This window comes from Coregonus lavaretus (assembly GCF_964263955.1).
Source record: "Coregonus lavaretus genome assembly, chromosome: 38".
NCBI classification, from domain to species: domain Eukaryota; kingdom Metazoa; phylum Chordata; class Actinopteri; order Salmoniformes; family Salmonidae; genus Coregonus; species Coregonus lavaretus.
In genome coordinates this window covers 26,976,930-27,001,662 of record NC_140025.1, presented here as the reverse complement: position 1 = coordinate 27,001,662, position 24,733 = coordinate 26,976,930, and the positions used below count along the sequence as shown (strand labels likewise).

The 24,733-nt window shown below is 42.3% G+C and overlaps 2 protein-coding genes and 1 long non-coding RNA gene across 5 annotated transcripts; 1 reads left to right on the top strand and 2 right to left on the bottom strand.

Annotated features, from left to right (window-relative positions):
- Positions 1 to 1,355: 1,355 nt before the first annotated feature.
- LOC311112402 lies at positions 1,356 to 4,749 on the bottom strand. Its single transcript, XR_014610870.1, has 5 exons — positions 4,629 to 4,749; positions 2,771 to 2,933; positions 2,314 to 2,649; positions 1,943 to 1,990; positions 1,356 to 1,786 (listed from the first exon to the last, which is right to left on the bottom strand). It is a non-coding gene; the product is annotated as an uncharacterized lncRNA (long non-coding RNA).
- LOC311112401 (ribosomal protein S6 kinase beta-2-like) lies at positions 4,173 to 18,563 on the top strand. Of its 3 annotated transcripts, none has more exons than XM_084155511.1 (16): positions 4,173 to 4,398; positions 5,295 to 5,349; positions 5,639 to 5,676; positions 5,808 to 5,922; positions 6,083 to 6,151; positions 6,315 to 6,429; positions 6,842 to 6,899; positions 7,104 to 7,204; positions 7,344 to 7,434; positions 10,199 to 10,289; positions 11,954 to 12,061; positions 12,448 to 12,510; positions 12,775 to 12,852; positions 13,568 to 13,675; positions 14,241 to 14,353; positions 16,174 to 18,563. In XM_084155511.1, exons 2-16 carry the CDS (start codon positions 5,296 to 5,298, stop codon positions 16,364 to 16,366), a joined length of 1,395 nt encoding a protein of 464 aa, XP_084011637.1. In that variant the 5' UTR covers positions 4,173 to 4,398; position 5,295; the 3' UTR covers positions 16,367 to 18,563. The 3 variants fall into 3 exon arrangements, with proteins under 3 accessions (XP_084011637.1, XP_084011636.1, XP_084011635.1); XM_084155510.1 differs by having other exon boundaries at positions 4,173 to 4,412; positions 6,315 to 6,462; XM_084155509.1 differs by having other exon boundaries at positions 4,174 to 4,398; positions 6,315 to 6,462.
- Positions 18,564 to 19,724: 1,161 nt separating this feature from the next.
- Positions 19,725 to 22,346, bottom strand: LOC311112246 (uncharacterized protein). The gene is made up of 2 exons (XM_084155292.1): positions 22,224 to 22,346; positions 19,725 to 20,894 (listed from the first exon to the last, which is right to left on the bottom strand). The coding sequence occupies exon 2, from the start codon at positions 20,887 to 20,889 to the stop codon at positions 19,939 to 19,941; it is 951 nt and encodes a 316-aa protein (XP_084011418.1). The 5' UTR covers positions 20,890 to 20,894; positions 22,224 to 22,346; the 3' UTR covers positions 19,725 to 19,938.
- Positions 22,347 to 24,733: the final 2,387 nt, after the last annotated feature.

The window sequence follows — 24,733 nt, the reverse complement described above, 5'->3', positions numbered from 1 at the left end:
GCCATGAGCAGCCAGATCCGTCAGCCAGCCATGAGCAGCCAGATCCTTCAGCCAGCCATGAGCAGCCAGATCCGTCGGCCAGCCATGAGCAGCCAGATCCGTCGGCCAGCCATGAGCAGCCAGATCCGTCAGCCAGCCATGAGCAGCCAGATCCGTCAGCCAGCCATGAGCAGCCAGATCCTTCAGCCAGCCATGAGCCGTCCAGCCAGGATCCGCCAGAGCCAGCCAGCCAGGATCCGCCATTGAGTCCGGTGCTGTCCCTTAGCCCGGTGCTGCCCCTTATCCTGGTGCTGCCCCTTAGTCCGGTGCTGCCCTTTAGTCCGGTGCCGCCCCTTAATCCAGTGGGGTTTAGTTGGGGGGTGGTCATGTGGAGGAGGCTACGGAAGCAGATAGTGACTAAGGTGGGGTGGGGACCACGACCAGGGCCAGAACCGCCACCGTGGACAGACGCCCACCCAGACCCTCCCCTAGACTGTATGCTGGTGCGCCCGGAGTTCGCACCTTTAGGGGGGGGTACTGTGACACTCTGGCTCCGGGACTTTTGTATTTGAGCCAGGGTGTATTTTGTTATGTTGGGTTTGGGTGTATTTCTAGGTTTGCCTTTCTGTTGGCTTCATTTCTAGGTTTGGTCTATGACTCCCAATCGGAGGTAACGAGTGTCAGCTGTCGGCTCGTTATCTCTGATTGGGAGCCATATTTAATCTGAATGTTTTCCTGTGGGAATTGTGGGTTTTTGTTCCAGGTTCAGTCATTGTCACTGTTGGACTTCACTATCGTCTTTTGTTTTGTATTTACGTGCTTTACTCATTAAAGTCATCATGTTCACTCAACGCGCTGCGTATTGGTCTGCTCCCTTTCAAGACGGTCGTGACACTTAGTTACGTTCATGGTTACGTCACGTATGACGAAAGCGCGTAAGTGCAAGCCCACAGACACCCATAGAGATTGTATTGAAAGCTTTGAAATTTGAAAAAAATAGATTTTACATGGGAGTCTATGACAGACTTCTGGGCGATTTTCAACATGACTGAAATCGCCCCAAAAACGGGCGGGGCCATTTGAAGCACGACTTTAGCCTGATTTGACATTTAGTGGCAGTCAGATCAGATTAGAACACTGATAACTACTGTTGCCGTGATATAATTGATTAGAAAAAAAATCCCTTCCTTTTCCCGTTTGGCAGTGCGTCGCCCATATCGCCCTATTGAACACACCGCCCCTGGTACAGACTACCGGTACACATGTTTGCATTTCTGATTAAATTGCAGAGGTGGGACGGACAGTAGGTGAAAGTTCATATAAAAGTCTAGCTCCTTTTCTTATTATAAAGTCACATTGTAGACCAGGCCCTCATGCAGTCTTTATTTATTTTTATTTAAAAAAGCCCAAGAGCAATACAAATCCGAATAGCAAAATTTGCAGCAGGTAATATTACACACTGAGACAAAATAATTCCTTCCTTCCTGATAAACTTGAGCCAAATTCCAGAGCTCTTGACCATAATATAATTGTCTTAAGATAAATAATCAAAATTCATGCTGTAGGACTATGGCATTCAGGTTTCTTCAGATATTATACTGTAATCAGACACTGAAACACACTGGGCAAGACAAGCATACAGAGCAGCATTTGGACCGGACCGTTTAGGTTGTCATGTTTCTTTTCTTGGTCTTGTGATGAGTGATGCAAACTGCCAGTATCATCCCCACCAGACCCAGTCCAACTGCAGCTGCATGCAGATGAAAGAAGGATAGCCCGGAGGTACCAATAGACATTGCAGGCAAAGCTAAAATGAGAAGTATAGGAGGAGGGAGGCAGGGGTAGCTTTACCTGCTGATATTATGCTACATTAGGAAAATTGCATGGCTCAATTTTGTTAGTGTTGCATGCAGCATGACAGTATTTAAGTTGTAATATCATTTAGTATATAGATTTATGTTACCTTGTCCACAAGTGGTAGAAGATTCATTTATAGTTTCAAGGCCAGACACTGAAAAATAGTGACATAAATGACTTATGAGATTGGTTGATGACTAGGTGTACCACCAGTGATGATGAATATGTTTGTAAAGTTCAAAGGTCACAGTTTGAGAGACTGAACATAAGGCCTCTGAGGCAGAACGTTTTAGATGTGAGAATATTCTCTTGTGACAGATTTAACAATTAAAATGTTATATTCTAAATTGAGTCGCTGGCCAGCGCAAGTGAGATTTGGTTATGGGTGCCAAGATTAATGTGAGAATAAACATGATATTACATGGTATTTTGTGAAAAATACACGTATGTTTTTGATTAGCAAAAATCCCTTCTTACCATGAAGTCTGGTTCCTCCCCCAAGCATCATCATTTTGCCAACCTTTCCCATGCAGTAATACAATCCAAGGTCTGCATTCTCAATGGTCAGGATTTTCAATGCCAATGACCTGTTGGAAATGTCTGCCTCGAAACGAAGATTGTGTTTGTACTCATAGATTATAGTTCCACCTTTGAGACTCGCAAACAGCACAACGGCAGGAGTCTGCTCAGGATTGTGCTTCAACCAGGTTATCTCGTAATGGTAAGAGATATCACAGGGCAAAATGGCAGTATCTCCAAGCTGGATCTCTCGAAACACAGACTCCACAGACTGCCGTGGCTTGACGATGAACACTGTTTGATAGATTACAACACATTAGGCTATTTTCTATTACAGTCAAAGAAAGAAATGTGTATAATCAAATCAGGCTATTCATTAAGAAGACCCTCTAAAATTCCAATAAAATGTACTCACAAATCATCAAGATAAACCAAAGAGATTCCATTCTCTGTGTGCTATTACTAGCAGACTTACAGGTCACTGGTTACAGGTTGCAGTCTGACAATGGACAGTTTCATGTACACTGGTAAAACCACTAGTTCCGTGAAAGTTCCACTTCCTTTCAGATGTAGACCACCTTTATAAAAAAAAAAGTGTTATCAGCCATTTGCAAACCTTCAGCGTCATACCTTGAAACACAACAAAAAACTTTCTCATAAGTGGTAGCATGCATAGTGTGATGGTTTGCTGTTGGTAAGGTGTTGTACTCTCATAGGTGAAACAACAGCTGCTTACCTCTACCTACATGTACATATTACCTCAATTACCTCAACTAATGTGCCCCCGCACATTGACTCTGTACCGGTACCCCCAGTATATAGCCTTGCTACTGTTATTTTACTGCTGCTCTTTAATTATTGTTATTTTTCTATTTTTCTTATTATTATTTATTACTTATCTCTTTTTTTTACTTAACACTTATTTTTCTTAAAACTGCATTGTTGGTTAAGGGCTTGTAAGTAAGCATTTCACTGTAAGGTCTACACCTGTTGTATCTGGCGCATGTGACAAATAACATTTGATTTGAGCTGGTGTGTTATGGACTGGTCTTGCAGGAAGCTGCGCCCACAGAGGTGTGTAGGCTGTAGGCCTAAGTGACTTTTCTCTCTCTCACTTCTGTTTACCCTGGAAACAAAACCAGCAAAAGAGCTACTGCCTTTTATTGAAACAGACAACGCCAGAGACAATGAGGAAAACAAAGATTGCGTGTTACTTTCAAATAGGCTAGGTAACGCATCTGTTGGAGTGTATTTTATTTATTTATTTTTTGTTAGGTTTTGTTGCTTTTCTATCAGTTTGATAAAATAGTTGAATTGTCTCCAAAGTCTCAATAGATGTAAATATCATTGTCATCCGTACAATAACAAAAACCTGCCATTCTATTCCCTATATAGTGCACTCCTTTTGACCAGAGCCCTATGGGGTGCTCTATAATAGGGTGACAGGGCCGCATACACAATGTCCCAAACCTTGTCCCCAGGTTACTGAAACTGGGATAAAGCCAGTTGGTGGAGAGACCACAATGTCCCTGACCCCTGAACAGCTTTTGTAAAGCTGGAATGCTATTTTTCCCCAATGGGAATTGCCTTTCTGACCAATGTCTGCGCTTGTCAAAATGCCCATGTCCACTTTTCTATTAACTTTTTTTCATGTACGTCTCTTGCTGTATTTGTGATTTTACATTGTATATTGTTTGTTATGTTTTGTTTATAATAAAATAAAAAAGCAGTGTCATAAATTGATGTATTGCTATAAAATAAAATAAGAAAGCAGCCAATCGCAAGTCTTTTACTGATGACGTAGCTAAAAAAAAAGGTCACAGTTCAATCACACATGCCAAGAGAAACAAACAACAGAACATCAACAAGGACCAGAGCGAGGTGACAGACAGCTTTTTAAGATAATCGTATTCTTATTTATAACTACAGTTTAGGTCCAACGAGACTTTTGGGAGCGACACAGCAAGGAAAGTGGAATCAGAAAACCTCGGTCCCTTAAAAGCTCACTGACTCAGTGGTCACGACGAATGAAGCTGAAGCCAGGTATATGAGCCGAGGTGAAATGCTAGGCTAGCTAACGAACGTTACCTTATCACCTGCGAGTCGTCGTAGCTAAGCAGTAAAAGTAACTAACTTAGCTAGCTAACGTTAGCTGTCAAACCGAAGTGATCACGAACCGTTACATATTAAATATATATTTCAATTTGATACAGTCAGTTTAGTCATTTAACTAGCAAAAGTGACACAACAAACTTGGTTCTCTCTTTTCTTACGACATTCCAACACAGTCTGAACTTTCACATGAGCTGGCTAGCTCTCTGACTCTGGTTCTCTCCAATAGCCGATTAAACTCAACTCTGCGATTTAATATGGAGGTGAGCGGCGACTAGTGTGGCTGTGGGCGGAAGTTTTAATAAATAACAACTGTTACTGATTTCAGCACCCAAAGAATAGCCCACAATTACACAATTGCTGGATATTCTTTGGGTGATGAAATCAGTAGCTCGTTTTTAATAACGTCGTTGTATGTGACGTCTTGGCTCGAGTCCCCCCAGACTAGTCACCGCTCAACTCCATCGTAAATCGTGGAGTTGAGTTTAGTCGGCTATCTCCAACCATGCCTGTTGACAACGCTCAACAGGATTAGCTAGCTAGCATTAGCATTGCCTTCCCTGCCCGCGGGCCCAGTAAGAAATGTTACCTTATGCATAAACTTTACCCATAAAACCGATTAGCCTGCCTAGATCCCATCTAGGTTAACGTTAGATAACGCCAGCTTCTTGTCCAACTTTGACAGTGTAGCTGCTTAGTATTTGAAACTGTCAGGCATAGCTAGCTAGCTAGTAACAACAACAACTGCGTGTTTCACATTGCTAGCTCTCGGTCGTTGTGTTTTTAATGACATATCACACATAGCTAAGCTAAAATTTCTTCCGCAGGATGGCTGGTGTTTTCGATATTGACCTGGAGTCGGAAGACCTTAGTGATGCAGAGGTGTGGATTTGTCACTTGTTGGTTGGGGATTTGAGGACATTTTTTGTTATTGAAGTAAATTAGGGTACCTAACTAACTTATTATCAGACTGTCAGATCAGGGCAGTGTTCAATGTAGTGAAGAAAACGCCCAGACAATTGCAGCTAGAATCCCCAAAACAAAATACAGTTGCTTGCGAAAGCATTCACCCCCCTTGGCATTTTTCCTATTTTGTTGCCTTACACCCCCCCGGCAGTGACCCTTCTTCACTTGTCTACAGTGAATTAATGTTGTCCCCCGTGCTCTGTAGGATGACGTTTGTGACTTCACCGTAGCAGAGACAGACCCGTAAGTGGAACTCTGAACTTAGTCACTTTGTCCACCATTCTTGCTTGAGACTATATCTTTCACTGAATCATATAAACTCACCCTCACTCATTCCCCTCTTCCTCACTCTCTCTTATCCCCCACTCTCTTAGTGTTCAGACAGAAGAGATAGAGCTGACCAGTGCCATTGTCAACAGAGACAGTGAGAGGATCGGACCAGACAGCTTTGAGCTGCTAAGTGTGCTGGGCAAGGGGGGCTATGGCAAGGTGTGTGTGTGCGTGCATCTGTGTGTGTCAGTCAACCAGTGCGTGTTTGCGTTTCTAAGAATTTCAGTTTCACAATGTACTTTGGAATACACCAAGCTCTTGATCAGAAACTCATCCCGTTTTTCATCGACCTATTTAACAATTTTATTTCTACTTGCAGGTTTTCCAGGTACGGAAAGTGCAGGGTGCACAGACGGGGAAGATATTCGCCATGAAGGTTTTAAAGAAGGTACATACGATTCCTCTTAATCAATTTTCTCAACCAAAAGAATGTTCTAAATATTGCTACGGTACCAGGGCAAAATGTAAAATCTCTAAATACACAACTGACTATCTCCTATCTCCACCTCCCTCCCTCCTTCCACCCATCCCTCTCTTTCTCTCCCTGCCAGGCGAAGATAGTGTGTAACGCCAAGGACACAGCCCACACGCGTGCAGAGCGGGAGATTCTAGAGACGGTGCGGCACCCCTTCATTGTGGACCTGCTGTACGCCTTCCAGACCGGGGGTAAACTCTACCTCATCCTGGAGTGTCTCAGTGGTGAGAGATGGAGAGGGATGGATGGGAGGAGGTAGGAAGGGAGGGAGAGGGACCTGCTGTATGCTTTCAACCTCATCCTGAAGGGAGGGAGGGAGAGAGAGGGGATCTGGGTAGGACAACCATGTCTATCTCTGAATCCTGGCACTTCAACAGACACTTTTGACCTCATGAGCGAAGGAGGAAGAGATGGGATCTGGGTAGGACAACCATGTCTATCTCTGAATCCTGGCACTTCAACAGACACTTTTGACCTCATGAGCGAAGGAGGAAGAGATGGGATCTGGGTAGGACAACCATGTCTATCTCTGAATCCTGGCACTTCAACAGACACTTGTATCGCTCGATCTCCTTAATCGTATTGTTTTTGTTTCTTTATCAGGTGGAGAACTGTTCATGCAGCTGGAGAAAGAAGGAATCTTCATGGAGGACACTGCCTGGTAAGAGAGGGAGATGCTTAGCTTCAGGTTATCATTGGGAAAGGATACAAGAGTGAGGCTGAGGCCATAAACAGCAGTGAATTTCCATGTGAACATTTGTAGAAGAGAGGAGGAGAAGAATATGAGAACAATAGCTTGACAGTATGTGTTGTGCATGCGTAAGAGGAGGAGTGTTAATAAATGTTTTCCCTCTTTGACAAGTAGTTTTTATCTGGGTGAGATCGTGCTTGCTTTGGGACACCTCCACTCAAACGGAATCATCTACCGAGACCTGAAACCAGAGAATATCATGCTGAACCACCAAGGTGTGTCTGTCTGTCTGTTACATAGAAATCAATATCAGTGAGATGAATATAGTATATATTGTTTTATAATTGATCTGCTATCCATTGGCTTATTGTTATAATTTACAATTGACACAGATATTATATCTCTGTCTTCCAGGACACATCAAGCTGACTGACTTTGGCCTGTGTAAGGAGTCCATTCATGACGGCGCAGTCACGCACACCTTCTGTGGGACCATAGAGTACATGTGAGTCTAGCACCACACTGATTTGAGATGAGGATGCTTTCTCTGAGTCAGCTGTCGCTCTCTGAAACTGCACTTTCTGTGAATGACAGTAGGGGTCGCTGTAGTATTCAGAGTTCAGATAGGACTGAGTTCACCTACAGTGAGGGGAAAAAAGTATTTGATCCCCTGCTGATTTTGTACATTTGCCCACTGACAAAGAAATGATCAGTCTATAATTTTAATGGTAGGTTTATTTGAACAGTGAGAGACAGAATAACAACAAAAAAATCCAGAAAAACACATGTCTAAAATGTTATAAATTGATTTGCATTTTAACGAGGGAAATAAGTATTTGACCCCCTCTCAATCAGAAAGATTTCTGGCTCCCAGGTGTCTTTTATACAGGTAACGAGCTGAGATTATGAGCACACTCTTAAAGGGAGTGCTCCTAATCTCAGTTTGTTACCTGTAAAAAGACACCTGTCCACAGAAGCAATCAATCAATCAGATTCCAAACTCTCCACAATGGCCAAGACCAAAGAGCTCTCCAAGGATGTCAGGGACAAGATTGTAGACCTACACAAGGCTGGAATGGGCTACAAGACCATCGCCAAGCAGCTTGGTGAGAAGGTGACAACAGTTGGTGCGATTATTCGCAAATGGAAGAAACACAAAAGAACTGTCAATCTCCCTCGGTCTGGGGTTCCATGCAAGATCTCACCTCGTGGAGTTGCAATGATCATGAGAACGGTGAGGAATCAGCCCAGAACTACACTGGAGGATCTTGTCAATGATCTCAAGGCAGCTGGGACCATAGTCACCAAGAAAACAATTGGTAACACACTACGCCGTGAAGGACTGAAATCCTGCAAGGTCCCCCTGCTCAAGAAAGCACATATACATGCCCGTCTGAAGTTTGCCAATGAACATCTGAATGATTCAGAGAAGAACTGGGTGAAAGTGTTGTGATCAGATGAGACCAAAATTGAGCTCTTTGGCATCAACTCAACTCGCTGTGTTTGGAGGAGGAGGAATGCTGCCTATGACCCCAAGAACACCATCCCCACCGTCAAACATGGAGGTGGAAACATTAAGGTGGAAACATTAAGCATCAAAGGGACGATGGACGGGGCCATGTACCTTAAAATCTTGGGTCAGAACCTCCTTCCCTCAGCCAGGGCATTGAAAATGGGTCATGGATGGGTATTCCAGCATGACAATGACCCAAAACACACGGCCAAGGCAACAAAGGAGTGGCTCAAGAAGAAGCACATTAAGATCCTGGAGTGGCCTAGCCAGTCTCCAGACCTTAATCCCATGGAAAATCTGTGGAGGGAGCTGAAGGTTCGAGTTGCCAAACGTCAGCCTCGAAACCTTAATGACTTGGAGAAGATCTGCAAAGAGGAGTGGGACAAAATCCCTCCTGAGATGTGTGCAAACCTGGTGGCCAACTACAAGAAACGTCTGACCTCTGTGATTGCCAACAAGGGTTTTGCCACTAAGTACTAAGTCATGTTTTGCAGAGGGGTCAAATACTTATTTCCCTCATTAAAATACAAATCAATTTATAACATTTTATACATGCGTTTTTCTGGATTTCTTTGTTGTTATTCTGTCTCACTGTTCAAATAAACCTACCGTTAAATTTATAGACTGATCATTTCTTTGTCAGTGGGCAAACGTACAAAATCAGCAGGGGATCAAATACTTTTTTCCTTCACTGTAACTGGTTCTAGTACAATTCTCCCCCTCCTCCCCGAAGTCGTGTGGATTTAAAACCGTTACATTTGTCCATGGGCTGCATGGCCTAGTGTGACATTTCCACCATATTCCTTACACTAACCACGTTTTTATCCACAGTTGCTATGCGAGTAAAGTCATACAGTATAATACAAATAATCACGACGGCTATAATGGTACAATTTTATAAATGCTGACAGATAATTTGTTTGTTCGACATGGTGGGATCTTTTTCTGTCTGTAAAATTAATTATACGAGAAATGGCAGTGGAAATGCCTTTATGTGCAAATATTGATATAATAACCATCATATGGTTATTGAAAATGTAATGGTGTGTGGTCCTCCCACTACGACTCCTAAAAACCATGCAGTTTATTAGGCTACAGATGAAATGACTTATGAGGAACTTCACAGGGTGGTGAAAGTGCACAGTGATCTTGATGCTCCTTTCCAATAAATATAGAGAGTCTGATTCTGGTGACATGATGATCAATGCTTGACTGCCGTTTGACAAATACAAATATTCTCGATGTGATCCATAATATAATCTCATCATGTAGACTAGCCTATTTACACAGCCTACCTGCACTATAGGCCTGTGAGCGCATGTGCCAAGACCAGAGTAGGCACATTTGCAGTTTTTATGACAAAACTGTCGGTAGAGTTGAAAATGCTGTGGCAACACATTGAACTTTAGATTTTAATTCGGTACATGAAAACGTAAGCAAAAAATGACTTTTTGTGCACTACGTCATCACATACTGATTTGGTAGAGTCCGTGCATATTTTCTTTAAGCAGACTATTCGCATGAAAATCTGTCGCCAATTGGATAGAAACCTAGCAACTGACTGGTATCAGTCCATTCTCTTTCAATCCATGAAAGGGAGTGAAAAGTGCACACTTCTAGGAGAAGGTTGAAAATCGGATCACAGCAAATCTTTTCGACTCTTCTACTGAAGTGTCTCTTCCCTGCGCTCTCTATCCCTGCACTCTTTTCCCCCTCTTTCTTACATTTTCTCTCACTCCATCTCGCTCTCTCTCAGGGCACCAGAGATTCTGACGCGTACAGGACACAACCGGGCGGTGGACTGGTGGAGTCTTGGTGCCCTGATGTATGACATGATGACGGGCTCGGTGAGAGACGGAGAGAAAGAGAGAGAGAGGGGGAGTGAGCGGGAGAGAGAGAAAGAGAGGGGAGGGGGGGGGGAGGAAGTGAGCGGGAGAGAGAGAAAGAGAGGAGGGATGGGGTGTAGGATGAGAAAAAGAGGAGAGCAAGAGAAAAAGAGGAGAGCGAGAGTTTTAGAGAAGAAATGGGAAGGATGCGCCTACAGTGCATTGGGAAAGTGTTCAGACCCCTCAACTCTTCCCACATTTTATTACGTTACAGCCTTATTCGAAAATTGATTAAATTGTTATTTTTTGTCATCAATCTACAGATATACCCCATAATGAAAAAGCAAAAACAGGTTTAGACATTTTTGCAAATGTATTAAAAATAAAAAAACGGAAATATATTACATTTACGTAACTATTCAGACCCTTTACTCAGTGCTTTGTTGAAGCACCTTTGGCAGCGATTACAGACTCGAGTCTTGGCACACCTGTATTTGGGGAGTTTCTCCCATTCTTCTCTGCAGAGCCTCTCAAGCTCTGTCAGGTTGGATGTGGAGCGTCGCTGCACAGCTGTTTTCAGGTCTCTCCAGAGATGTTCGACCGGGTTCAATTCCGGGCTCTGGCTGGGCCACTCTAGGACGTTCAGAGACTTGTCCCGAAGCCACTCCTGCATTGTCTTGGCTGTGTGCTTAGGGTTGTTGTCCTGTTGGACGGTGAACCTTCGCCCCAGTCTGAGGTCCTGAGCGCTCTGGAGCAGGTTTTCATTAACGATCTCTCTGTACTTGGCACGTTCATCTTTCCCTCATTACTTACTAGTCTCCCAGTCCCTGCCGCAGAGATGGTTGTCATTCTGGAAGGTTCTACCCATCTCCACAGAGGAACTCTGGTGCTCTGTCAGAGTCACCATTGGGTTCTTGGTCACCTCCCTGACCAAGGCCCTTCTCCCCTGATTGCTCAGTTTAGCCTGGCGGACAGCTCTAGGAAGTGTCTTGGTGGTTACAAACGTCTTCCATTTAAGAATGATGGAGGCTACTGTGTTCTTGGGGACATTCAATGCTGCAGAAATGTTTTGGTACCCTTCCCCAGATTTGTGCCTCGACACAATCTTGTCTCGGACCTCTGCGGACAATTCCTTTTACCTCATGACTTGTTTTTTGCTCTGACATGCACTGTCAACTGTGGGACCGTATATAGACAGGTGTGTGCCTTGCCAAATTATGTCCAATCAATTTAATTTACCACAGGTGGACTCCAATCAAGTTGTAGAAACATCTCAAGGATGATCAATGGAAACAGGATGTACCTGAGCTCAATTTTGAGTCTCATAGCAAAGGGTCTGAATACTTATGTAAATAAGGTATTTCTGTTTTTAATACATTTGCAATTATTTATAAAAACCTGTTTTCACTTTGTCATTATGGGGTATTGTGTGTAGATTGATGAGGAAAACAATTAATTGAATCCATTTTACAATAAGGCTGTAACGTAACAAAATGTGGAAAAAGTATAGGGGTCTGAATACTTTCTGAATGAATGAATGAAGGAATAATTATTGGGATAATTATTGATTTTGATTAGGAATGTTAAGTACAGTAAGCCACTATTATAAACCAATTGGATAGCATTTGAAAGACGTTTGACTCAAACCTCTGTTCTTCTTGCCTCTCCCTGTCTCTCCCCCGTAGCCTCCGTTCACTGCTGAGAACAGGAAGAAGACCATTGATAAGATCTTGAAGTGTAAACTCAACCTACCGCCCTACCTCACACTAGACGCCCGAGACATGATCAAAAAGGTAAAGACACCCACCCCTCCCCATCTCGTTAGGTTTAAGAACAGTTATCATCCTAAGAATAGAGGTCAAGACTCAATCTCTTTCTCTATCATTCTGTCCTTCTCTCTTTCACCCACTGTCCTACTCTCTCTACATCTCTTTTTCTCTCTCTCTCTCTACATCTATTTTTCGCTCTTTCTCCATCTCTTTTTCTCTCTTTTCTTCCATCTTTGTCTCCATCTCTTTTTCTCTCTTTCACATCTTTCTCTCTCTTTCTCATCTATTTTTCTCTATCTCTCTCTCTCTCTTTCCATCTCTTTTTCGCTCGCTCTCTATCTCTCTCTTTTTCTCTCTCCTTTTCTCTCGCTTTTTCTCTCTCTTTCTCTCTCTCTCTCTCCTTTCTGTAGCTGCTGAAGAAGAGTCCTTCTCAGAGGCTAGGCTCCAGTGCGGCAGACTGTAAAGACATACAGGTGATAGACACACACGTCTCCCGTTCACTCCACTCTCCACATCTCTCTTTGTTTTCTATTGACACCATAAAGCATTGTAATAGGCTTGGGATCAATTCAGGAAGTAAACAGACATTTCTACCTCCTCGAATTGACTGAAATGAAATTGACCCTAACCCTGCTTTGTTATGATCAGTGCTTAAAGTGATAGCAATTGAACCAAATCCAATAGCGCACTGTACAGGGATGGATTCTAAGTGCAGCGTTTTTCTGCTGGTTTTACAGAAGCATCTCTTCTTCAGACACATCAACTGGGACGACCTCCTGAATAAGAGGTGTGAGCCGCCCTACAAGCCATGCCTGGTACGACCCACTATTCTACTGTCACTCTTTCAACAGCACCTTTTATTCAACAGCTAAAATATCAAATCTGTGCTGGGTCTTTTTAAATAATTGAGGAGGTACCTGTAAAGTTGAAACTGTGGCATCCCACTCTATGAGCATGGTTTACATGCACATTATAATATGATTATTGTGGATAGTCAAATTAATATAATAGTTCGTTTAAAACGTTCACATGCTTTGCAAGTAGAACGATCGCCTATCAAAATAAACGTTCTACCACAGCGACCATGTTATTTTTGGAAGTCTATTCGATTCTGAGTTCGGACATATAACGTTTGTATGTGAAAACAATTTTATAAGACGCATACATTGTTTTTCCAAACTCACTTCAGTCGCGCATTAGACGGAGGCTTGCGCTGCTGGCACATGCGCAGATCAAATGCACAGCTGGAATGCCAATTAATTCTAAAGAATGATCAGAAAAGCAGGTGTTTTAATCGGCGTATGCTTACTTCGATTTTGACCTTATGCCGATTTAAGATAAGCAGAGTTTAGTGTTTACATGACTACTGCCATACTCGGCCTACTGCCATAATCAGTTGAATATCTAATTATTAGAGTGCACATAAACATACTCTATCTCCCCACATTTATTTATCTTCTCCCACCATTTCTCTCTCTCTCCATTCAACCCCTGCCTCCTCTCTTTTTGTCCTCTCTTCACCCTCTGTAGCAGTCGGATGAGGACGTGAGTCAGTTTGACACGAGGTTCACCAAGCAGACTCCGGTGGACAGTCCTGACGACTCCACAATCAGCCACCAGCACGAACACGCCTTCGCTGTGAGACGATTATGTTTGATATTTTAGTCGTTTAACAGACGCTCTTATCCAGAGCGACTTACAGTAGTGAGTGAAAACTTTTTTCATACTGGTCACACATGGGATTCGAATCCAGAACCCTGGCATTGCAAGCGCCATGCTCTACCAACTGAGCCACACGGGACCACGATTACCTCTTCATCCACCTGTTCACCACTCCGTCTCTCTCCATTTGCTCCCTTCATCTTTTCCCTCAGTCATTTTCCTCCTCCTTTCACCTCCTCTCTCTGTCATGGGTTCACTCTTTCTTCTCAACCTCACACATGGGTCATGTTCATTTGGCACTAAATGGAACAAAATGGACTGAAGCAGGGAGGGGCTACCTGGACTAGTCCAATAAGAAAAGGTTGTTTTCGTTTTAAAACAGTTTCAGTTGCCAGTATTATTGAACACGACCCTGTTCTCACCTGTGACAAAACACCTCTTATTCTGGTCTTTCCCCACAAAATAGAGTAGTGGAAGTGTTGCTAGAATGACTAGTCTACCTATATCATTAATGGCTGGTATTGTTGTTGTTTTCTGTCAGGGTTTTACCTATGTGGCTCCCTCTGTGTTGGAGAGTCTGAAGGAGGGCTTCTCCTTTGAGCCACGGACACGTCCTGTACGCAGACACAACAGCAGCCCACGTACCCCCATCAGGTGACACACACACATATATACACGGGAATACACTCACAAATGTATTTATTTGGACTGATGCTAAATCTTTTTTAATTTGACTCTATACTCCAGCATTTTGGATTTGCGATCAAATGTTTCACAGTACAGAATGCCACCTTTTATTTGAGGGTATTTTCACACATCTGTTTTACCGTTTAGTCTCCCCTTTTGAACATGTATTTGGACAAATTCACTTAGTGTATTAATGTAGTCAACATTTTAGTATTTGGTCCCATATCTCTAGGTACAGTATCTACAGCTAGAGGCACAAAGATCATACAGTGCCTTCAGAAAGTATTCACACCCCATGACTTATTCCACATTTTGTTGTTACACTCTGAATTCAAAATTGATTAAATCATTTTACAAAATTGACAATATTCTTAAAATAATTATTCAAGCTCTGTCAAGTTGGTTGTTGGTCATTGCTAGACAGCCACTTTCCAGTCTTGCCATAGATTTCCAAGTAGATTTAAGTCAAAACTGTAATTAGGCCACTCAGGAACATTCACTGTCTTCTTGGTAAGCAACTCCAGTGTAGATTTGGCCTTGTATTTTAGGTTATTGTCCTGCTGAAAGGTGAATTTGTCTCCCAGTGTCTGTTGGAAAGCTGACAGAACCAGGTTTTCCTCTAGGATTTTGCCTGTGCTTAGCTCTATTCTGTTTATTTTTATCCCAAAAAAACTCCCTAGTCCTCGCTGATGACGAGTATACCCATAACATGATGCAGCCACCACCATGCTTGAAAATATGAAGAGTGGTACTCAGTCATGTGTTGTTGGATTTGCCCCAAAGATAACGCTTTGTATTCAGGACATAAAGTTAATTTCTTTGCAACATTTTTTGCAGTTTTACTTTAGTGCCTTCATTTTCAATTAATTTGTAAAAATATCTCAACATAATTCCACTTTGAAATGATGGGGTATTGTGTGTAGGCCAGTGACACAATCTCTATATACTACATTTTAAATTCAGGCTGTAACACAACAACATTTGGGAAATGTCAAGGGGTGTGAATGCTTTCTGAAGGCACTGTACCCCCAGAACATGCTAACCTCTCACCATTACCAACAACAATAAGGTTGGCATTTTTGGCGGGGGGTATGATATTTATGCCTCTAACTTTCTCACTCATCATTATCCATAATCGTGGTAGCATCCACATCAATGTAGACGTGTTCAGAAACATATTCTATTCTTGTTTAATATAAAAGTGACTCCAAAATGACACTGTTATTTAACATTCATTTCTATAGAGCACAACATGATCCGAAACACAACCAAAACCAAACTGCAAATGCATCCAATAAGTTTGTAGAGTTACAAGCTTAATGTAGTCATTGTGGGATAGGAATATGGGGCCAAATACTAAACTTTTGACTACTTTAATACACTATAAGTGAATTTGTCCAAATACTTACACCTTCAAATGGGGGTGGCTAGATACTTAAAGTGCTTTCATTTCCAAACGGTAAAACAGATGTGTATGAAAATACCCTCAAATTAAATGAATGTCACCTCATATGAAACATTTGATCTCATATCAAAAATGCTGCCGTGTAGAGCCAAATTAAAAGATTTAGCTTCACTGTCCAAATAAATACTTAGGGGAGTGTGTGCATACACACACACACACACACACACACACACACATATATACATGCACACTGTACATACACACACCTCAACCCCACCCCATGTAGATGTGATTATTAATATATGTTTTTCCCTCTGCCCTTATCTAATGTCTCTCTCCCTCCCCTTTTCTTTCTATGATGTTTCTTATTCTCTCTCCGCAGTCCTATTAAGTTCTCTCTCGCCGGGCCATTCGCCAAGTCCAGAGGAGGAGCAGGGGGAGGAGAGAGCGAGTCTGACCTTCTCTCCCAGACCTCGTTCCGTCTCCCGCCAACACCCCCGCCCACCGACAATGGCGCCACGCAGCCAATCAGCACACCCGGCCGGAACAAGAAGCAGAAGGATAACCGGAGATGAACTGGAGTAGGCGGAGTCGGGAGGAGTCCGACCTTTTGGCCGCGTTCCAGGCTGACTACTTTTCAGTCGTGCCGCATGCATCCACCAATAGCTGATTGCCACGTCATCGACAGTGGGCGCTGGTTGCTGTATCATACGATGTGTTTAGCTGATATGTTTAAGACCTATCCAGGTGTTGTGAGATCTGGCAGACGACTGCTATGTAGTCAGTCTGGATCGCGACCGTTCTCAGGGGGCCCTGTGTTTCTCACAGGCTGGGTCCCAAACCCCATACTGCACACTTGCTCCCTTCCCCCTATACCCTCGTTGACTCATTCCTTTGAGATCTGAAATGGGGTGAGCTTAGTGATCAGCTGAAGAGCTACAGGGTGTGCAGATTTTTGTTCCAGCCAAGCACTAACACCTGATTCAGCTCATGGTCTTGATGATTAGTTTAGTAGAATCAGGTGTGTTAGTGCTGGGCTGGTAACCACCTCTACCTACCAGGGTTGTGACTAGAGGGAGTATAGCTACAACCGGACGTGACTTTTCGTAGCGGGTTAGGAGTGCATTTAAGCTAACCCTAACCCTTTTCTTAACCTTAACCTAAGTCTCCTAACCTGCCACGTTAATGATCCTAACCTGCTGCAATAAAGTAACTTCCGGTCGTAGCTGTACTCCCTCTAGTCAGAACCACCTACCAGTGGTAGGGTCAATATCTGTTTACTCCCTGAATTGACTTGAAATGGAATTGACCCCAACCTTGCCTATGCTACCAGAGGGCCAGCCACTGCTTTTACATGTCCAGTTGTCACAGCTACAAAGGGAAGTCAACAAGGGTTTAGGGAACGGGTCGAGTTATCAGTTTGGGATCCAGCCACTTCACTTGACATTTCTCTCAACTTGCCACATAAGCAAAGAGAATACCAACTACTGCCAAAGCATTTGACATTGCCATTATCAAAATGTTAAAGGTCGACTTTGGCAGAAAATAACAGCTTTAAACTGTAGAACTGATCAATGCACCATCATACCAGGTTATTTAATGCTTTAAAAAAATACAAATAAATGGATGAATAAGATATTTGGTTACAGAAGTGCCATTTGTTACTGATCTCTACAGCTTCCGTCCAAAAGCAAATCATGTGAAATGAAATCCACACGTACTGGAGGAGTTACTGGCTAGCTACATTGGCTAGCGTAGCTAACGAACTAGCAACGTCGGTCGAAGCGCGGATGACCAGAATGACACATCGATGAACCACCAGAGGCACACCTCATTTCTGTTTGAAAATTGAGAAAGAGGCGGAGTTGGACTGTATTTCGTGCCCAAAGTCGACCTTTAAATGGCACATTTTAGCCTAGTGATCATTGTCATAACGCAGAAATGAAAGTATTGAATGATGCACATTTCCAAAAACACTGTATAAAACAGACACTCAGCTAAAGATAATCTTTAATGTAATAAAAATAAGAGTATTTTTGATTATGAAAACGACCGCATTTCTACATAAGCTTGTATTACAGCTGTGAAGCAATCCGACTCGTATGTATGAGTCCTATGTGTGAAGTGATGTTGAATTAGCCTTTTATTTTAAACATGCACTCATACCATAACGTTACTCATATCACATAGAACCACAGATCTACAGAGTTCTAGCAAACTATTGTACATGTGGGCAGACCTGGGTTCAAATAGTATTTGTTTTCTTCCAAAAACTTTAGCTCGGCTTGATTGAGCTTGTCTGGCGCAGTGGGACCAATGGAATAGTCCCAAAAGTCCAAACTCCGCCCATCTGGCACACCAGTCAGGCTCAATCAAATGATCAACGGTTTTGTAAGAAAATTGATACTATTTGATTTTGAACCCAGGTCTGGTGCCAACATGGCACCCATTCACATTGTTCAACTGAAACAGTTTTCAGAACTCTGTTTATCCATGGCTCTTTCATCAACCATCCTGTCTTACTATTGTGAGAACTAGCTTTGGAAAACACAAGACCTCTATCTATAAATCTTTGACAGTCATATATTTGGGTCTGGGGGGGAAATAATATTTACAAATGTATATTTTAAAAATAGTATTATTTAATGGACTGATTACATGTTCTGGATCAGTGGAATGTTTTGAGGTTTTCTTTTATTTTCTCCGGCTAATGCGGTTTTGAGGAGGATAGGGTTGCAGAATCCTGAAGAATAAAGACATATTGAATGTCAATGGACTCTGTGGTATTAATGTGCTATTAATTGTGGTTTAATGCAATGTCTGGCTCTGTCTGCTCAGTCTGTCTGTCTGTCACAGGAATTGAACAACAACCTCCATAGTCCAGAGGTAATGTAGGATATATTTCCCTAAATGTGGGCAGTTGACCTGTGGGTCAGTCCTAATAATTAGTAGTTAATTCTAACACATTTAGTAATAAACAATCGCTGAAAACTTTATCTCTTGCACACATATGGTTGCGGCCAAATACACTGAGTATACCAAACATTAGGAACATCTTCCTAATATTCAGTTGCACCCCCCACCCCCCCTTTTTCCCTCAGAACAACCTCTATTTGTCGGGGCATGGACTCTACAAGGTGTTGAAAGTGTTCCACAGGGATGCTGGCCCATGTCGACTCCAATGCTTCCCACAATTGTGCCAAGCTGGCTGAATGTCCATTCGGTGGAGGTCCATTCTTGATAGACACGGGAAATTGTTGAGCGTGAAAAACCCAGCAGTGTTGCAGTTCTTGACACAAACCGATGCATCTGTCACCTACTACCATGCCCTGTTCAAAGGCACTTAAATATTTTGTCTTACCCATTCACCCTCTGAATGCCACACATACACAATCCATGTCTCAATTGTCTCAAGGCTTAAAAAGTATTATTTAACCTGTCGCCTCCCCTTCATCTACACTAATTGAAGTGGATTTAACAAGTGACATCAATATGGGATCATAGCTTTCACCTGGTCAGTCTGTTGTGGAAAGAGCAGGTGTTCTTAATGTTTTGTAATATTGTTTTGTATATTCGCGCCCTTGCACTTTTTCAATGGGGGTCAATGGAGCAGAATGTTCTGTTTTCTCTTTACTAAACTGATTGAATGGATATTTTTACCCAGTTGGCACCTGCAACTTACCACAGGTTAGATAAATTACACATAAACAAGAATCACTTGCCTCCAACCAAATTAATTTTAATTTAGAATAAATTAGTCCAGGACATTTTCGACTTTGAAGTGACAAATTTCAATATCAGTTATTTTATTTATTTTGGGTCAGGTGCAGTTGTAAGTCAAACGTGAACACAGTTATTTTAGAATAAATAGTGAAACGTGTAAAAGGCGCCAATATATTTGGCCGCATCTGTAATATAAATTATAAGCAGGAATCTATTAGGGGGTCCGTCAGTTTATTTAAAACACAAATGTAACAGGGATTACCAAAAAACTATATTTGGCTGAAATTAACATTGACACGCTTATATGAAAGAATATACTCCAATAGTAAGAGTGAATTGTGTCACAATTAACATCTTTAACACTTCTCTTGCTATTTCATCCCACCCTCCCCATCACCAGTTTAACCCCTTCCTCCCTCTTCCCTTAGAGTGCTGTGAGGTCACAAGTCTCCCCCTCGCTTTTTTCCTCACCGGGGATTTCCCCTGTTCGCTCTTCTTCACCACCCTCCTTCCTTCCATCAGTCCTCTCTCCTTTCATGTCATCCTGGCCTCCCTCGCTCCCACTCTTCCTCTTCACCGCCACCTCCTCCTTTTTCTCCTCATCCTCTAAGTTCTTGGCTCTCTCGCTGAGGTCAATCCCATCTAAACTGGAGTAGTCGTCTGAGGAATCTCCTTCATCCTCATCCCTCTGTCCCCCTCTCACTCCGACAGCAGCCTCTCCATCTCCGCCCTTCCCCTCCTCCTCCCCCTCTTCCTCCACCACTGTCTTCCCAGGCCAGAGGCGGAGGCCCAGCCCATCCTCCAGGCTTCTAACACCGCCCCTCATGCGCTCTCTGATGCCCAATAACAGCCGAGGTGCGGAGCTGTCCTGGCCTGAGTGGCGGGTGTTCCACTTGTAGAAGAGTAGCACGATAATCAGTAGGAGAAGAATTATGGGAATTAGGACCACGACCACGATGGACCCCGTACTTAACTGACCAGATGGGCGTTGATTAGGGGATGGAGGGGTTGAGATGGTGGGGGGGGTCTTGGGAAGAGAGATAGGGTTTGTCGGTGGGGGTGGTGTGGTATTTTCAGTCTGCTGGGTTGGGCTACCTGATGTTGCAGATGTCTGAATCCCTGTGGATGTGGGTGTACCATTCGGGGAGTCTGTTGTCATGACAGAATGATCACCATGCATTCCTCTGTCATGCTTCTCAGGTGTGGATTGGTCAGTGGAGATGCTGGAATCATTCAGAAGTCCATCTCTCACGCTCGTATTTTCAGTTAGTGTGTCATTGAAGAAAGTTCCATTAGGGGCAGGCATGGCTTCATGGACGAAGATCAGGAGGACCAGACAGAGCATGCTCAGGGCCAGGGTGATATCGGCCTTCATTGTGACTGAGAGAGAGAGAGACAGAGATAAATGGATGATAAGGTAATGTCAGCCTAACATGGTGGGTGATGGGAGGAAATGTAACATAGGCCTAAATGACTCATATGAGGTGGTGAATGAGAACAAGAAACAGAACACTAAAGTAGGTTAGAACTTATTTGCTATATTATGTGTACAATAAAAGGGACTTAAATTGATTAAAATAATATTTATTATTATGTTAAGATTTATTTCATGCAACGGAAAAACAAAGGTGTGCTAGCACGCACACACACGCATGCATGCACTGACACACACACACACAGGAAATGGCGGTGTGCTCCAGAAGCTGCTGTGATACACCGGTGTTAACAGGAACTAAAGACTACTTGTGGCAGAGCCACCTATCCTGCATCCTCCCTCATTTTGAACCACCATTTGACAACGCATGCAACTAGCAGAAGAAGTGCATGAGAGGAAAAAGAACACCGTCTAAACATATACATTACTATCGCAGATTCAAAATGGCTGAATTTGCACTTCTAAGAAAGCAGAAACACTAAATAATTTCAGATTTAGACCATTGCAAAGCCTTCTAACCTTCTCTACATTCCTGAACAACAGCAAACACATAAGAGGTCAATAACCACTGTATGGCCAATTCACTCTATTCCACTCAATTCAAGTAATTAAGCAGAACTATAGACTATATAACACCATCTGTTCTCTCTGAGTATAATCTTTGTAGTGCTTCATTGGCTGAGTTGTGTGGTGGTCGCCAGGCCCACATAGAACTATTAGGAACCAACACTCAAACCAGCATTAATTTCTAAAACTGACAACTGATTGTGTCTGTGCATTGTTCCAACTGATAAAACAAATAAAGTTGGATTGGATTGGAATGACTATGTCCATCCTCAGGAGTCTGAATCCTCTTGAACACATACTCTTGAACAAACTTTTGAACAAAACTTAAATGATGAAGATAACGGTTTGCTTGGTCAATTCTCAATAGTGAAAAACAGGAAGCAAGAACATCAATGGAAATATTAAGTCATGCTTAATTAGGAAGTGGTATACAGAATGAGAAAATAAGAAATCAAGTGTGGTCACAACGTTTTGAAGTGGTGTGGCCAAGAGGGGAGGGGGCGAAACGTGTGGACATTGGGAGGAGATGTAGAGTTGGACAGCAGAGAAAATGAGAGGATGGAGAGATTTGGGGAAAGGATCAACAACAAAGGCAGAGAGAAAGACAGAAGGAGGTCAGAGTGATCAGAAATCATCAAATATGAATAAGAAACCAATGAATTATCAAATTAATAAACATGATATAAAATCAAAAGCGTTCAACTTACCTGATCAATGTGATCGATCGATTCTGAAGCTGACAGAAATAAAACTGGATGAATGAGATGGGAAGAAAATATTGAAAGAGCAAGAGGGGGCTCTTGCATATGCTTTTGAAAATCAGTTAGAGAGAAAACAAAGAACAGAACAGGGAGGAAGGGAAGGTGGGTGGGGTAAGACCAGTGGTGGAAAAAGTACCCAATTGTCATACTTGAGTAAAAGTATAGATACCTTAATAGAAAGTTACTCAAGTAAAAGTGAAAGTCATCCAGTAAAATACTACTTGAGTAAAAGTCTAAAAGTATTTGGTTTTAGATATACTTAAGTATCAAAAGAAAATGTAATTGCTAAAATATACTTAAGTATCAAAAGTAAAAGTAAAAGTATAAGCAGACGGCAAAATGTATTGTTTTTAAAACGTATGGATAGCCAGGGGCATACTCCAACACTCAGACATTATTTACAAAAGATGCATTTGTGTTTAGTGAGTCCGCCAGGCAAGAGGCAGTAGGAATGACCACGTGTTCTCTTGATAAGTGCTTGAATTTGACAATTTTCCTGTCCTGCTATGCATTCAAAAATGTATCAAGTACTTTTGGTTGTCAGGGAAAATGTATGGAGTAAAAAGTACAATATTGTCTTTAGGAATGTAGTGAAGTAAAAGTAAAAGTTGCAAAAAATATAAATAGTAAAGTAAAGTACAGATACCCCAAAAAACTACTTAAGTAGTATTTTAAAGTATTTTTTTTTGTGTGTGAAACTGCATAGAGAGGAAAAGAGAAAGAGATGGTTCAGATAAGTGATTAAAAAAAAGGTAGACAGGATTACTGGATATGGCAGATGAACATACTGTGTGAGAGAGAGAGAGAGAGAGAGAGAGAGAGAGAGAGAGAGAGAATGTGAATGGATATGAATATAGTTTATCAGCCAGGTGAAAATGAGTGGATGAACTGACAGCAGATTATTGGTTTGATTAAACACGTTTATTGGTTTAATTTCAGAATGTGATCTTTGACCTTGTTATAATGGGTAATGTGGTGGTGAGAGGAGGAGAGTGTGTGTGTGTGAAGATCATTCATTGTTTTGTTATGACACAATGGAAAAAGTGAGGCACGACTAAGTGAATAATAAATTATTGAATAGGATATTACATGTTCAATGATTCTGACAATTGGAAAGCAGTGAACAGTTGTTTCACTACTCATTAATGTTTCACAGTGCTTCACACAGTACAGTCCAGCTGCCACCTGGTGGCATTCCTGGCTGATTACATTGCAGACGCTTGCCAGCTAACCACATCATATGTTATAGCTATCTGGTGCCCGACTGCAGAGTCGATGACGTAGCACGCAACTATTGGTTGATGCGCACAACGTGTGAGTAGGGGAACTCAACCCATATGATATAGCAATCTGATGCAACCATTAGTTGATGCAATGCAACGTCTTTAAGAACTCAACCTACATCTTAATGAACAGAGAGATTGTAGATGAATAGACTACGCCTCTCCTATGTGTGTGTGGACAGACAAAATGACCGTAAGTCAAAAGCAGCCTTTTTTTTTTACCTTTATTTAACTAGGCAAGTCAGTTAAGAACAAATTCTTATTTACAATGACGGCCTACCCCGGCCAAACCCTCCCCTAACCCGGACGACGCTGAGCCAATTGTGCGCAGCCCTATGTGACTCCCGATCACGGCCAGTTGTGAGTTGTAAAATATGAATTAAATAAAAGATTAATGGTAGTAATCAAGAAGAGAGAATTTGAGCTTTAAAGCCATGTGATACAGATGTTTCCTTGTATTTCTATTTTTCTATTCTACATAATATAACAGCTATTTCACTAAAAACGACCTGTTGTGAAAAAGTACTTGTTATTTAAAAAGGCATTATTACTGATGCCTGTTTAGGTTTGAAATACATTTAGCCTTAAATTGCGGCACTAAGCTAATATTTCCACATGAGGTTTCACTAAATTAAAGGGGAAGAACAGTAGTTTACAGATTAATGTTAGATGGTTCCTCACCCTGAAAGTAGTCTATAGGCTGGGAGAAAATGTAATCCATGGTTCAGTTTTCATTAAACAGCCATTACAAACATCAGCTAACTTTAGTCACCGCTAGCTAAAAATCTATATGGGAGGAAGAGGGGTATGCGGCACATGTTAAAAATGTTAGGGCTAAATAAACTGAAATCAACTCAATTTCAACACCATCATTAAGTTTGCCGACAACACAACAGTGGTCAAATCGGAGGGCCTGTTGTCTGGACCTCTGGCAGTCTTCTCTGTGTATATCAATGATGTCGAAAAAACATCCTCTGGTTCGCCCCGGTTAGGAATAGCCCTCGACTTCTCTACATTGGTATCATAAGTGGGATGGAGAGCATGTACGAAGCAGGCGAGAGGAACTTCCAGGATTGAAGCGTGAGGATGCAGTCTCCGAATGAAGGGTCCTAGTGAGTCAAGGGGTGACGACTATCCCCACCCAGTCGGGCCTACCCATAGAGATATATAGAG

Excerpts from the sequence above, each read along its gene's own strand:
- LOC311112401 (XM_084155510.1), top strand. The coding sequence starts at position 5,296 with ATGGCTGGTGTTTTCGATATTGACCTGGAGTCGGAAGACCTTAGTGAT. Across the intron at positions 5,923-6,082 it reads GCAAGGGGGGCTATGGCAAG|GTTTTCCAGGTACGGAAAGT; the intron begins GTGTGTGTGTGC and ends TTCTACTTGCAG. Across the intron at positions 13,676-14,240 it reads AGCACGAACACGCCTTCGCT|GGTTTTACCTATGTGGCTCC; the intron begins GTGAGACGATTA and ends GTTTTCTGTCAG.
- LOC311112246 (XM_084155292.1), bottom strand. The coding sequence starts at position 20,889 with ATGAAGGCCGATATCACCCTGGCCCTGAGCATGCTCTGTCTGGTCCTC.